At 36.3% G+C, this 15,445-nt stretch overlaps 1 protein-coding gene across 4 annotated transcripts in view; it reads left to right on the top strand.

Moving 5' to 3' along the window:
• ERICH3 (glutamate rich 3) overlaps positions 1–15,445 on the top strand; it is a 113,014-nt gene that overhangs the window by 38,280 nt on the left and 59,289 nt on the right. Inside the window, exons 4-7 of one of the 4 annotated variants that reach the window (XM_067726577.1) lie at positions 2,819–2,890; positions 4,503–4,631; positions 9,263–9,421; positions 13,757–13,975. In XM_067726577.1, coding sequence (XP_067582678.1) covers positions 2,819–2,890; positions 4,503–4,631; positions 9,263–9,421; positions 13,757–13,975 — 579 coding nt within the window. The remainder of the gene's footprint in view (positions 1–2,818; positions 2,891–4,502; positions 4,632–9,262; positions 9,422–13,756; positions 13,976–15,445) is intronic. The other 3 variants (XM_067726578.1, XM_067726579.1, XM_067726580.1) reach the window with 3 other exon arrangements.

Genomic DNA, 15,445 nt, shown 5'->3' with positions numbered 1-15,445 from the left:
AATTCATTTTGTGATTTATGTCATGTGCATGAATTACATAGAATCATTGTTTATGGCTCCCAAATTCACTTCTTTATAAAAGTATTAGTTGGAATCCTACAACTAATGTTGAAAAAATAGTACAGCGTAAAATTAATTATACATAATTTCAAACTTAATCGGTAGGCACCAAGTTCTATCTTAGCCTTGATTCTTGAACTTTCGTTTTCCAAAATTTCCTGTAATGCACACATCATAACTGTTAAATGTGCTGTTATTAAAGAGTCTTTGTGTATTCTTAAAGTTTGGAATAAATAGCTTAGATAAATGTTAATGTGTAATATATAATTTTATATAATATATAATATATTAATATAATTTAAAAATAAAATATTTCTAAATTGTTACATTTGTCTCACATTTAGTTTATGCTGATGCTGTTTACTAATGTTGTTGTATTACTATTCACATATTCATTCATGCAATAAACATTAACTGCAAGCTTACCATGTACCAGTATGGGGCTACGTGATGTAGCTGTGAGATATAATTTTTTAAAAAATGCTGTAGAAAGTGATCAAATGCTAGAAGACAGGAACAAATAGACTGAGCTCAGAAAAGAAGGGAATGATGACTTGCCTCTGTGAGAGTCAGAGGAAGCTGAACAGAGGTCCTGCTTTTTGAACTGAACCTGGAGGACTCAATGAAACTTGACATGAAAAGATAAGCAAGGCATTCCAGAGAGTGAAGACAGCAGGTGTGAAGTTACAGAGGTGTGAGGGGACATTGTGGATGGAAAGGAAAGCTCACTGAGGCCAGACTACACTGTGAGTTGGTTGAAAGACTGGCAGGAAGTGACACTCTCCAATAAGTTGGGGCCCTGTTTCTGGAGGCCTTCAATTCCCAGCTAGGTTTGCAGTGTAGGTGATGAAACGATGAAACATTTTTCAGCATGGAGTGAAATAAATGAGCAGAGCTGTTTTAGAAAGATGATGTTGCTAAAAATGTGGAAGATGGATTAATGAGCTGGAAAAGATTGGAGGTGGGAGGTCAGCTAGGAAGCTGTTGCCAGAGGGTGTGGGCTAACAGCAGTAGTGGACATACTGGGGCAATGCCGCTGCCCACAGGGATCTGGAACAGGGAGAGAGACCGACACTGCCTGGATGAGGAACGGGGAAGAAGACACCCAGGGCCACTCTGAGGTTTCTAGCTTCGTGGTGTGTGCGTTGCAGGAAATTGGGAAGAACAACATGGGCTAGATAAGAACCTTCAAACAGTGGGAAAACCTGATAGAGTGGTGTCCTGAAAGCCAGGGGGGTCTCAAGCTGCAGAATGGTTCAATAAGATGACTACTGGGTTTTTATGAAAAAAAAAAAAAGCCAAACAGGAAGTTAGTGTCAGATAGACCAAGATTCAAATTACAGTTCCACCACTGACTAGATGTATGACCTGGGGCAAGTTCACGACCCTCTGCTTCAGTTTCTTCATTTGTAAAATGAGACTGCTTAGCAATTGGAATTGTTCAAGAGGAGATGATGCACACGAAGCACTTTCCCAGCACACAGATACGCACGTAATGTGAGCTTGACCAATAAAATTGTGTTTCTGTGCAGTTCTGCATCCTACTTTTATCAGCATTACATGCATTTTCCATTTTTTAAACAAAATCTAAAGGCTGAATAATATCCCATTGTATATATGTACCACATCTTCTTTATCCATTCATCCGTCGGTGGACCTTTAGCTTGCTTCCATGTGTTGGCTATTGTGAAAACTGCTGCAATGAACATGAGATTGTTGAATATTTCAATTCTTGAATATATACCCAGGAGTGCAATTGATGGATCATAGGGTAGTTCTAATTTTGATTTTTTTAGGAACCACCATGCCGTTTTCCACAGTGGATGCACCAATTTACATTCCCAACAACAATGTACAAGGTTTCCCTTTTCTCCACATCCAACTTATATGAAGAATGTAAACTAGTCAAACTCATAGAGGTAGAGGGTGTAATGGTGGTTGCCAGGGCCTGGGGGAGAGGAAAATGAGGAGGTATTACTCAACGGGGATAAAGTTTCGTTATGCAAGATGAATAAGCCCTAGAGATCTACTATATAGATCTATTGCCTATAGTTAACAGTATTGTGTCGTACACTTAAAAATTTGCTAAGAGGATAGATCTTAAGTGTTCTTATCACAAACTAATAATAATAAAGAAGGTGGGAGGAAACCTTTAGATGTGATGGATATGTTTATGACATAGATTGTAGTTGAGAGTTTCACAGGTATATACTTATCTCCAAAGTCATCAAGTTATACACATTAAATATGTACAACTTTTTGTATGTCAATCATACCTCAGTAAAGTGCTTTAAAAAAAAAAAAACAAAAAACCCCCAAAATCTTTAGGAACCTTATTTTAATAATTATATTCTATTCCATTATATGGATGCAACAAAAACTTAAACCATTCTCTTTAAAGTTTATGTTGCTCCTGAATTTTTGCTTTGAAGGAAAAAAAAACAACCTTTCAGACAACATATTTGTGCATAAAACAATTTTTTTTTATTATTCAGACTTCTCCTTAAGTTTAGAAATGAAAGTTATGGGTTACAGAGTAGGAACACTTTTAACTGCCTAATGTATGTTAGGAATTGGCTTTCCAAAGAGTTGTACCAATTTGTATTCCTGCTTGCACACTTATGCAGGTGATTCTTCTCCATCTCAATGACAAGAGGGGTAAATGAGAATACAGTTAGATAGTGGGATTATTTTCCTCTAAAAATTTCTTTGCTACAATTGATATGATTCTTTCCTCCACTCTTTCCTGTGTGCTTAGCGTTACCATCAGCTTGAAATTAAAAAGAAACTGGAGACATTAGCTAGGAAGGAGCGAATTCAGAGATTTAAGGTAAGGAGCTACATAACTCTTTTACTTCATAATATTATTTCATGATTTTGAAGGCCAATGGTATTATTATTGAAGTGGCTTGGGGGCACTTTATTTTGGGGTAACTCATAACTGAGGTCAAACGATCGTTCCACCAGGCTTAAATCTTGGCCACTATTATTACAGAAGATCATGACAAAATAGGAGCTGGTGTGCAAGAGAAACTGTATAAGGCACAAGTCATTGTAAGAAAAACTTGAAACCGTTCTTCTCAAGTTTGAAATTTTGCTTTTGTATTTTCTTGATTGATTTGTGATAGAGGCCAAAAGATTTGTTTGTCATAAAAGGTAAAAATAGATGGTGATATTCCCAATGGGTTGGAAAATGGGGCATTTTAAGAATTATCCAATGGTACATTTTCATGTGAACGTGACCCTTGAAAATATATGGTACGAAAGATCTACGTTAGCAAACAAAAGCTTAAGATTTAGACATTTTGTGAAGGCATTTTAAAATTCGTTGTTTTTTACTTTGCATTTGATAGTTCATCTTTGCAGTCAACTTAGAAGATGTGTAAATTTAAATCAAGAGATGAGAGATTCAATTAGGCATGCTTGAAAGGTTTCAGTTCAGGTTGGCAGTTTTACTCAATTTCTTGAGCCATTCAAACCCACGTGTTGTTCTTCATTTTCAGGGTATTACAAATGTGGGGCTTAAGACACATTTCACAAACTGATGAATATTCGTAAAGCTTCTGTGGAATAACTCGCCATAGGAAACAGTAATTTTCCCTCTTGCCTGATAGACTCAAATCTATTTTATCTTAGTCAAAACATACTCTTATTACAAAAGTGTTGTTAAATAACAGACAATAAGTCAGTTTTTCAAAATCAGAAAAGTTGGTGTGTAGAGATTTGTGGTTAAGTCAACTTTACCAATAGTGTCCTATATTGAGGACTGATAGATTCTATAATTTATCTGCCGAAATGTTGATCGAAAAAATAGTTACTGGAGAATGGTTCCTGAAACAGTGTTCTATTCACTCTCGTCCAGATTGCCAGACATACTAACCAGATACATGGGCACATTTTAGCACTGGCAGAAATTCCTGATAGACACTTCATTTCCTCTGTACGATTTTTATTCATAACATTTTCACCTATAGCTATACTTGGCGAAAGACCTATATTTTAGGTCCCCCATATGTAATATATAACCCTTTGCTTATGGCATTATTTAATAATTTTTTAAGCCAGAAAAATAATACTTTCTGGTAGTCTCTACTGATCAGAGTAGTGAGGAACACTGTGCTTCTTGTAGTGATCTGCTTAAAGCAGATTAATAAATATTATTGCTGAAACTAAGGATACACTGCATCTCTAGCTGTTACTGTGAGCACAGCTATTTCTTTGGATAAAGTATACTCAATTTCCTGCCTTTCACTACCACACCCAAGTCCCCATTACAGCTGTGGAAACATCTCCTGATTATCATGATGGTCCTCAGAGGGAGTACTTTTGAAAAGAATAAGAAAGAACTTCTCTAGTCATATAACACCTCTTATCCGGCAGGCACTAACGTAACCTAGATTACTAATTATGCTTCGGTTTGTTAAATCACTTTCTTATTCTAGGGAGAGCACGCAGGATGGACTATAGGAAATAACATGCCAATCCTGTCTCCCCGCCCCCCAGTTGGCCCCAAGACTAATCATGGCCATAGTGTTCTGGTTGATGAAGGACATTCCAGTCCAGTAACACTGGTGAGTCATGTGAATAACACTCTGACCTGCACCATGCCAACTAATTAATTCATGATTTTGTATTACTCTCAGAAAGAACGCTCTCTGGGTACATGGTTGTATCATCTTGGGAATCCTACTGAGTGAAAACATAATCTTGTATCCATTCAACTCTGTCTTTACTGGTTGTCCCGCCTTCATTCAGTATCACCCCTGTCAAATCCATTTTGTTACTGCTGGATTAGTTTTCTTAAAGTGCAGGATTACTTATGTTACTTACATGCCCAAATACCTTCACTGGCGCTGTGTCACCTATAGAAAAGCCCAGACTCTTGCACCTGACATTTAAGACCCCAAGCCACATGACATCAATTTGGCTATCCTAATACTTTTCCCCACGATTACCCTTTAGCACCCTACAATGCAGCACAACTGAACCATTGGTTGTTCCATGCATGTTCTATATTTTCTGACCTCTGGATTTTTTTCTTGCTGTTTCCTCTACTCTTACCTTATCTTAAAGCTTCTTTATGCATACAAATTCAATGGTACTGCACAACGTGTCGGGCCAGATACTTACATCTGAGCTTCTTTTATCAAAAGTATATGCACACAGTCTAAGATAAAAATAATTAAATGTACAGAAATTATGTTTAAAGAAATCGCACACTGACATTTCATTCCACTTCGATTCATTTATAACCTAGGAGTGGTATTTGCTTGAAGGAACATAAGGTAGCTTGAAACAATATAGATACAGGAAAAGACTTGCAAAATATTTCCTGGCAGTTGATGGTTTCAGCTTTAAATGAATTGATTTGATGACATCTTTATTCTGGCTTTGTGTGGCCTAATGTATTTCCTTGTTAGCATGAACATTTTTTTGGATTCCACAATATTTGTAGAGGAATTGCAACACTTTCACAGATTATTGAAGTAGGTTCATCACATATAGTGTTAAGCTTTGACATTTTCAAAAGGTAAATATGTTTTGACATTTCTCGATGAACAGCTCAAGTTATGAAAAGCAACCATCTTCCCTTTGTTGTTATCATATTTCCAGGCTTCATTTAAATGTATATGTACACAAATAATTCTTTTATTGGGTGGCAAATTCACTAGACTCTCAAAAGCTTATCCTGGGTGAAACAAAAGAAACAAGGGCCATTTTCTATCTTCCTACCTGTTTCAGGGAGGAAAAACCCTTGAAAGTCTTTCTTTTCAATTTTCCAGCTGAACAGCCTCAATAAGTAGTTTATGATACATCCAGGAGATGTTAATGTGGCAGGTGTGAGAAAGTAATTTAAAAATTACAGGAACCACTGACACCAGCACTTTAGCAGCCTTTCTATCTGGTAAGCCAGGATTCTTCACTTGATCACCCCCTGCGGTGCTGCTGCCTCATAGAGGATACCTATTGTGATCTTGGAATTGCAGTTCCCATGTTACAGAAATTCAAGTCCTTCTTTTTTGTTTTCCTAACTTGGTTACATATCCTCCGAATTGGATTCCTGACCTCCAGGTGCCATTGGAATAAAGATAATAATCCTTTTGGGATATTGCCATCCATTTTTCTCTTTAAATTTTCTTGAGTGAATAAGGAGAGCATACGGTGAATAGTTACTTCACTTGGTCACCAATTGCACCTAAACTTTCAAAATAGCATGTAGGCTTTTAGCTGCACCATGCCATTACAACTGTGGAAGTTATTCAACTAATTTTGTACATGCTTGGAAAATTCACCCCCAGAGATCTTCTAAGAATTAGAAATGCTCAGCTAAGTTGAGTAATCACCAGGTAGTCAATTTCAATTCACATTCAGGTACAGTTTTGAAAATGTTAAGCTACAGTGCCATATATATTCCAAGAAAATATATTACGAACAGTTTAAAATATAGCAAATTTAAGGTGGCTCCTGATGTGAACTACAACAGTTTGTAGTTCACAGCTGTTAGTTGAACGGCGCAGATTTGTTTTTAGAGATACATGTAATCGGTTAAACATTTGACTGCCACATTCATCTAACTGAATGCAAATGTGGGGAAGTAACATCTAGCGCATAGCAGCCAATAGATCATGTTCTAGTTTAGAGTAACCTGCTTTCCAAGTCCTACATTCAATGTTTTTGTGTTCAGTTGGATTTTTTGACAGGAGTGGGTTTTAAGCCATATTTGTTTTACAGAGATCAAAAGAATTCTTTTGCATGATCTGATCCCTTTGTTCAGAAAACTTCTAGTCTGATTTCTCTTTGTGGGTTTTAAGACCTTTCACCTTTTGGCTCATAGAGGCTTATGTCTTTTTTCTTTAAACCAAGCGCTGCTTTAGTCAGTCCACTTGGCTTCTTGTCTAGGTTTGTATGCGGAGACCAAAAATGACGACTTTAACGTAAGGATGCACTCCCCGCCTCAACACACACGCATGAGTCTCAGCTCCTGCACCATCTCTACTCTATGAGGCATCAAAAGCTCAGACTCCTTTTGTGTCATTGATCTGACAAATTTAGTGAGTTGCCTTCATCCACGTATACCAAGATGGTATATACATCACTGTGTGGCTCTTTCAGCCAGAGAGAAGGGGATAAGGGGAAAGTGAAGACACATTTTTTCTTTCTAAGGGCATGATCTGGAAGTTTCATATAGCACTTCTGCTCACATCTTACTGGCCCAAACTGAGGCATACATCTATATGGAGTTTCAAGAGACGCTGGGAAATACAGTCTTTATTTGTGATAGGCATGTTCCCTAATAAATATTCTATTACATGAAGAAAGGAAAACAGATATTGGGGAATAGTCTCTTTGCTCCCCTTCCCATGTCTGGCTCACAACTGGCTCTTCTTACTTGGATGTTCAAATTTACCATTCCTCTTTTCTCCTTATCATTTTCTTCTTTTGCTCATTCATTTGGATAAAATGTAATTACTTTTGTGAAACTTTAATTTTTACTAGTCTCATTGGCTTATTCCAAATAACGTTTAGTTTTAAGTTCTATTAGTTTTCAGGTATTTTGTTGTTATTGTCTCTTTGGCAGTATTTGTGTGGTTCATTTGAAACTAATTGTCTCATGTTGCCATTAGATGTTAAAAATTACTTTTTCATCTCACAGTGATTAGAGTTGGAATTCAATAAGTGTTAACTTAACAAAATCAGAGTTTTGGCAACATATAACATGCTTGTCAAGATGGCGCTAAGACCAACTTTTGGTTGGTGGGAGTTGCCCTATCACCATTTTTTATGTATTTATACAACACTTTTCCAGAGTTGAATATTTGTTGTCACCATTACACCATGAGTCAATGTAATAAATCTTATTCATTTATCATTTATATATGTTGTTCTCATACCCTCTTACCCAAATTTGCATGTATTATTCTTAACAGGTTTTCTACTGTTTTATTGTAATAGAACAACTGGGCCAAACATCTTGTTTTTTCCATTTTTGAAACATTGCTGATCTTTATTGCAACGTTCTGTCAGTGCTCCAAAAGACACATCTAATGCTCTGAACCGGCACTTTTGGTTTTCTCTGTAGTACATTCTTGATTAGAAAATGCATCCGTCAGGGTCTCAGCAGGAAACAGATGGCTCACACAAATAGGGTAATTAGGAAGGGTTTAATAAAGAAACTATTTAGAAAGATGCAGGTGGGGTTAAGGAAAACCAGCTGGGGATGTAAAGCAGGCTGGGGTGAATACAATGGGAAACCACACCACATAGGCTTAGGGGGAAAGAGAGGACTTGGATACCAGAACCAGCTGGCAGCTTCTGGGAGAGGACTTCCTGATAGGAGCTGTGGACTTTGTTGGAGGGACCCAGCTGGCCCATCATAACCTTGGTTGGGAAGGGTCCAGGAGCTTTAAGACCCCAGTCTCCTTCCCTCCTGTCTTTTGATCTCCTGCCAGTGTCTTTCATTGGCCAAATCCAACTGGAATCCTGAGGTTAGTTGACGTAGTCCATAAAGAAATAACTCCCAGCAGCCAGAGCAGAACAGAAGAGACAGAGAAGAGGGGCAAATGGAAACTATCCAGCCTGGAAAACATCTCCATTTTGACAGTGTTTTCCAAAGTTGCCAGTTACAATTTTTCAGTTTCGTTTTCCTGGTATTTCAAGGAAGAGGTTGAATAAATGGTAATGCATTAGAAGTAAGTATTTGTCTTCCCTCTTTTTGAATTGTATTGTCTGCTTTTACTTCAGCACCAATCTTAAGACCTAAAGGACTCATACTAGAGTTGATGTTGAAAACATTTAAACAGGAATGAGTTCATTTTAATCATAGGCCCTTAGATGTCTAAATTAGGAACATTATTCAACTTAACATTTAATTGAACAAAGCCATTCAATGTACAGCATCAGTTAGGTATTGTAAGCGAGTTCACAGTGTGAATAAAATACAGGAACCTAACAGAGAACACCTCCTTTATCCAAAATACTCTACAATTGCGGCAGTTAGGTGTGTAGAGGACTTCCACACCATATGTTTTAACAAATACGGTGGGTCATAAGAGTATGTATAATGGAAGGACATAATTAAAGGTTAATCTGTTCAGTAAAAAGGCACCATTAATTAGTCTAGGCAATTTGTTGAGCTATTAATTGGTCCTGGAAACATGTCAAGATACTAATTTAAATGGAATTTTTTTCCCTAATTGTCTAGACAGCCCCTCGACCATACACTGCCCCAGGAAATATGCAGCCTCCAATTCGATTACAACCTCTTCCCAGTAATCCTGCAGTAGGAACTGCTCCAAAGGTAACTTCGGGGTCCAGATCAAAAACCTCATTGCTGGAAAATGAAGCTCCATTTCCCATTGGGGTAAATGCTTTTTCTTCACAGTCTTTAAGATGCTAGATTCAATTAATCTATTTAGTGAAATATATACTGTGCACTTATTAAGCACTTGCCATGTATGTCTGTTTAATTATTTCTTACTTTAATTGGAAGGCCTATAATTTCTGTGTTTTGGGGCAAAAGAGTAAGGAATAGATTTGTAATAATTTAAGATGATCTCTCATGAATTTGAAAGGTTGTGTGAAAAACAAAGAGGAACTTTTTATAGCTAGATATGACTTCTATCAGAATAGACCAAGTTTTGACTGCTTCCAAATTTTAAATGCATGAAACCTAGAAAATGAAACTTTCCAAGAATAGGTTTGCATTTGCATGCCGACTTACTTTACCATCAGTGTATGAAATTGCTTCAAGTTTGACTCTGGAGAAGGTTGGATATAGAAGGAAAAGAATGTCCATCTTTAAAAAAATCCTGAATTAATCACACACAGAAGCTTGACTATGCTTCCTTTTCAAGGTTATATCTCAGGTAATTTTCACTTATTTTAATAGAGCACAGGAAGGAGGTATGGTAGCCATAAAATATGAGTTACTTAAAAGGGAAGGATAATTGGGACATTTAGTAATTAGGGAAGGTATTGTTTGCATTTTTAAGACCAAGAAGAAACATTTGCCAGCTTAAGATAGAATCTGTGTTATGAGTACAATTGTAATTATGCTCAAATGGGTGAATTTAGCTCCATTAATTATTAGGAAACATATGACATATGAAATTAAGATATTTTTATCTAAAGCTGACAGATGACCTTGACACTAAGAAATTAATTCAGACAGATAAATTGTTGTTTTTTTACATTAAAAGTACAAAAATAACCCTAAAATGATAAATAATATTTAAATGCATTTAATATGCTTTTCACCTTGTGAAGCATTTTTCACAAACCTTACTTAACTTAATAGTAGTTTCTTGGAAAGAAGGAGAAATTAAACCAAAAGTGGTGGCATTTTGTCTGGGACGACTGCTTAAAGCTAGGCGGGAACTAATTGGGTCATAAGCCAATTAGGTTGACACTTTCTTGGATCTGGTCTCCACTTTAAATGTCCAGAGATTTCCCATTTCAAGCTAGTGTCCAGGAATAGTCAGATCCCGAGAGATTGTCTCAAGCTAACTAAAATAACACATGACAAGCCCATTTTTCCTCACTATAGTAAATCAAAATAGGGAATCAAATCATAATTAGGGACCATTAATTCATCAGATAACAATTAAATCAAAGCTTGTAGGAGCAGTACATTTTCCCCTTATAGGCAGACCTACATGGGAAGCCAGATCACAATGAGAAGGTTGCCTGGTGAGTATGGAATCAGAATGAGGGAATATGGTAGAATGGAATGTTAATGGCATCAGGTCATCTTAGCTTGATGCATCTGTCTCCTCTTAGGAATGGGCTTGGCAAAGGTACCAGAAAGCTCAAAGGTCTTTGGCTAAAGCCCTCTCTATCCTCCAGGGATAACTTTGCCTTTAGGACCGGAAATATTCAAAGCCCAATGGATTTCCTGTCCCTTAGTTAGTACTCAGATGGGCACTTTCCACATTTGCCAAGGTGATTTTATTCTTTTCTAAGTTCCTATATCTATTAACTCTTCTCGATCGGACCCATCTTTATGTTAGATATGTGAACACTGTCAATCAGGTAATATTTAATTTTTTCTGACTAGCGAACGATTTTTCTTTTAGGTGATTTTCCAAACCTGCTCTGAGCCACTGGGTAGATTTATTAATTAAATCTGCACGGGGCCTTTTAGTCTACCATTTCCAAGTTTTGGGGTGTGAGTGAGTGAGGGATTGCACTTAATGGTAGCTTACACATGCCGACAAGATTGAGATCAATTCCATGTTAATTTCAACTAGCTAAACTTACATTTTTCATCCAGTGGAATTTATTGGGCACTTACTATGGACCGGGTCCTGCTCTAGGCATTGGTGATATATCAACCATCAAAGCAGACAAAATTCTCTAACTTTTTGCAGCTTATACTGTGATGTACATAGGCAAAATATACTGCCAGGAAGGACATACAATTCTTTCAATGGCATTGATGATAAAAATTACTTAATATAAAATCAGACAAGAAATTCCTAAAGAATAATAGTCTGCATGATTGCGGAGTATGTAGTAAGCACCCACTAAAAGAGTAAAATATATGCATGGGGGAATTGTTTGAAGGTGCAACAGACTTAAGCAGGTTGAATTTTCTAAGTATCAGGGGTGAGGAGCTTTGATTTAGGCAAAAGCAATTTGGTCAAAACAGACTGGCTGAGATGCTACTGAGTAAAATTAATGGTGTGATTGAAAATGATTATCCTTAGAATGAGAGTTTCTTATACACTCTTGATAGGAGTAGAAATTGGTACAACTATTTCTGAAGGCAATATGGGAATATCTATCAACATTTTAAATGAACATGCTCAAGCATTTTAGCATATTGAAATTTATCCTAGGAACACGCATGTGGAAAGAAACAGATTCAGGAATATTTAGTATTGTAATATTTGCAATAGTGAACATTTGGAAGACACCTAAGAATTTATTGTTTAAAAATGTTATGGCATATTAAAGTATATTAAAAAATAAGGTAAATTATTTATACTGGCATGGGAAGATGTCCAAGATGCTTTGGGCTAAGAAAAAGCAAGGTAAGGAGCAGAAGGTTAATTTTTAAAATTTACTAAACCATTTCCAAATAAGGTATGCCATTGATTGATAACTACTTAGAAATTAAAAGATAGACCCCAGGCCCAGAAAGTTTTGGATTCATTGATTTTATTGTTTTATTATCTTGTTTTCACTTCTTTAATTTATATTTGTGATTACGATGTCAATGCACACCATCACAGAAAAATTGGAAAATGTAAGAAAAGAAAAATGAGAGCATAAATAATACCTGCAATGTCAAGCATTCTAACAATTCTAAACCCCTTGGTGAATATCTATTTAAATCCCTTTCTGTTCACATAAATGTTGTTTTCAATCAAAATATGACGTATACATGCCTTTCTTTAAACTGCTTTTGTTTATTCAGCAATGAGAATGTTTGGGGAATGACGTTCCTTTCGTAAAAATAACTTTTCACAATTTAAGCATCTCAAAATAAAGAATAAATTGGCTGAAAATGAATTTAAAACAATACCAAATAAATTGGTAAAAAACGGATAAAAATGATTAAAGATACTTTAAAGTTTGGGAAACTACCTCAGATATACAAAAATTTTCAATATGTGAAAGTTCAGAGGCTCAAATATACCTGAAACATAAAGTTTTTGTTTATACATTAGGTGCTTTTAATCATTAAGGTAATACATGTTGACTAAACTTATATGCCCTCACCACCCCACAATGATTCAAATCCACAAAGGCAACCCTGTGTTCCGAGTCTTCCAGTCATCCCTGATTTTATCAAAATCCACATATAAATTATTTAAAAGAAATGTAAGATCACACTGTATGGACCTTTTTATGTCAGGACTCTGGACAAATAGATTAACACTATTCTTTTTAAAGCCTGATGAGAATCTATTATCAGAACAAAGCAAAATTTAGTTAAATATCCTCCTACTGATGGACTTGGTGGTTCAACTAAACTTTTTTTTCTTTTTCTTTTCTTTTTTTCATGGAAAGGCATTTTATTTTAAATATAGCAGCATGGGCATGTCAATCCCAAACTGATCAACTAAATTTTTTAGACATATGTGTGTGTGCATGTGTGTGTCTGTGTGTATCCTTATACACATTTACATAAGTGTACTTGTGTAGTTATCTGGGTGAAATTTATTCCCACAAGTTGAATTTCTAGGAGAAAATAAGCTGAATAGAGACTTTGGGTCAGAGTCTGGGGTTTTGGTTCCTTGAAACCATATTACCAAGGAATGTTATAACACCTGGGTGGGTGAAATCAGTGTAAAAAATGTGCAAATACCCTATCGTTAAGTGAACTATCCAATCCTATCTCAAAGTATAACACTTCGAACTTCTTGATTTTAAATTGTTTAATTGTACTGGGTCCCCATAGATTTAATGGATTGTTGAGGGAAAATCCCCAAAATACTATAAAAATGCCATCACTGTATGTTTGGTTTAAAAAATATACTTAAATAAGGTTAGAAATCCATGAAAATTTAATTTGCTGTGGGTACTACAAAATGCCATTTTTCAACAGATTGAAGTGTTTTAAGTTTGTCTATTGATATCAGTTGTGTTTGCACACAACGTCAATCATACAGTCTTGTCTTTAATTTTGGGTTATGTTGGGTCACCACTTCTACTTCACTTGTTCTTATGTCATGAAATGTGATTACAGGGCAAGAAGGCAATGATGAAGTTCAGGAACTCCATGGACAATTCACAGGGACTGAATCGATATCGATTTCCAAAGATTAACCATTACATGATGCCTATTCCTCCTCCACTTCCTCCCCCTACTGGAAAAATCACAAGGGAAAATAGACCTGAAACATGGAGAAGGAGAAGAGTTCGTCCAACCACTGCTCCAAATGGCTTAGAACCTCTCTTTACCAGGGTGATTATAGAATCAAATTTTCTTTTATTAATTTAGCACCGATTACATTACACTATTAGATTTCTAGATGAAATCTAATGCAAAATGACTTGCATAAAGAAATATAATAATTTTATAAATGTAGTAATTGTAAGCTTGAATGAATCTGAAACCAAATATTTGAGTAATTCAGTTGAGTAATTTAACATAATTGAGAAAAAAATCAAGTAAATCTTGTATTCCAATTTAGTTTGTATTATACCCATTTCCAAATCATTTATTTCCTTTAATTTGCCCATTCAATCACATGTCAGGAAGTATTTTAACATTTAATTTGTGAATATTCAGGGTTTTAAATATATCGAAAAACACAGTGTACCATATAAAATAATTATTAACACTCACTTTTAATACTTTTGGCAAATTACTGTATAATATTCATAAATATTTTCCTTTCAGTGTTCTTAAAATATATTGTAGCTTGTTGTAATCATTCCTTAAAATACTGATAAAGAAAATGGTCCTAAGGCCAGTTATACTTTATACAGATACAGGCTAGTATGAAGGCAAAAGATCTCTTAAGTTTTGGAGTGTAAGTATACAACTAATAGCAATTATATGTAACTTTTGTGGTTATTAGCAGATGGCTGGGTCAACATTTCACCTGATGGAGAATCAGGGAGCGAAGTGTCAACATTGCATGTTGACGGCATGTTGGCTTTCCAAAACCAGCCTCGTTCAAGTGCTCTGTTTACCGCTTGTCCACATCTCCCTCCCAGCAGCTTGCCTCACCAATAACTTGCCTCACCAATAACCTTCTCTAAAAGTTGAGACTGTCTTCCTTGTGCTTGCTCAAATTTCCTCCTTTCAATCCACCTTTCACTAATTCTTTCTTTGTTACGGTCTCTGAGAGAGCCTGTACCCCCCATCTCCGAGGCCCACCCTCTGCCCTGTTCCTTGATCTTATCCTTTTCCACTGCCATGGCACTTTGCACTGTCTGTCATTCTCCTCTCCTATTTGGATTTTTATTCCTTCCTCTAGTATTCATCTGTGTCTCTCAACATACCCAGGCATAGAGTAACCAAGTCCTTTCCTCACATTCTGTAGCCTGAGACTTCTGTTTTCTCCTTTCCTACTGCAGAGTTCTCTGAAGAGTAGTTTACTGTAGCTCAGTCTAACAAGCAACCCCTGGCAACTCAGCTTACATTTAATTTCTTTTTCTCATTATTGTCTGTTGCTGGTCAATGGCAATTCTGGGACCCAGACTGGATGAGTAGTCCCTGTCCTGGGGTATTTGGCCTTGTGGACAGCAGAGCCATGGAATGCTCTGAAGATTCCATTCAGGAGTGACACATGTCACTTACACTTGAATTCCATTACCAAAGCCTGACAGCAATGGAGTGGAAGTATCATCCTCTCATAGAGACATGCAGTGAATATTTGGGGGCAATGATAGAATCTACCACATCCACTAAAACTTACTTTGAATT

The sequence above is a fragment of the Pseudorca crassidens genome, chromosome 2, assembly GCF_039906515.1.
Source record: "Pseudorca crassidens isolate mPseCra1 chromosome 2, mPseCra1.hap1, whole genome shotgun sequence".
Classification (NCBI taxonomy): Eukaryota; Metazoa; Chordata; class Mammalia; order Artiodactyla; family Delphinidae; genus Pseudorca; species Pseudorca crassidens.
The sequence above is the reverse complement of the archived record's forward strand: the minus strand, read 5'-3'. Positions and strand labels throughout refer to the sequence as shown.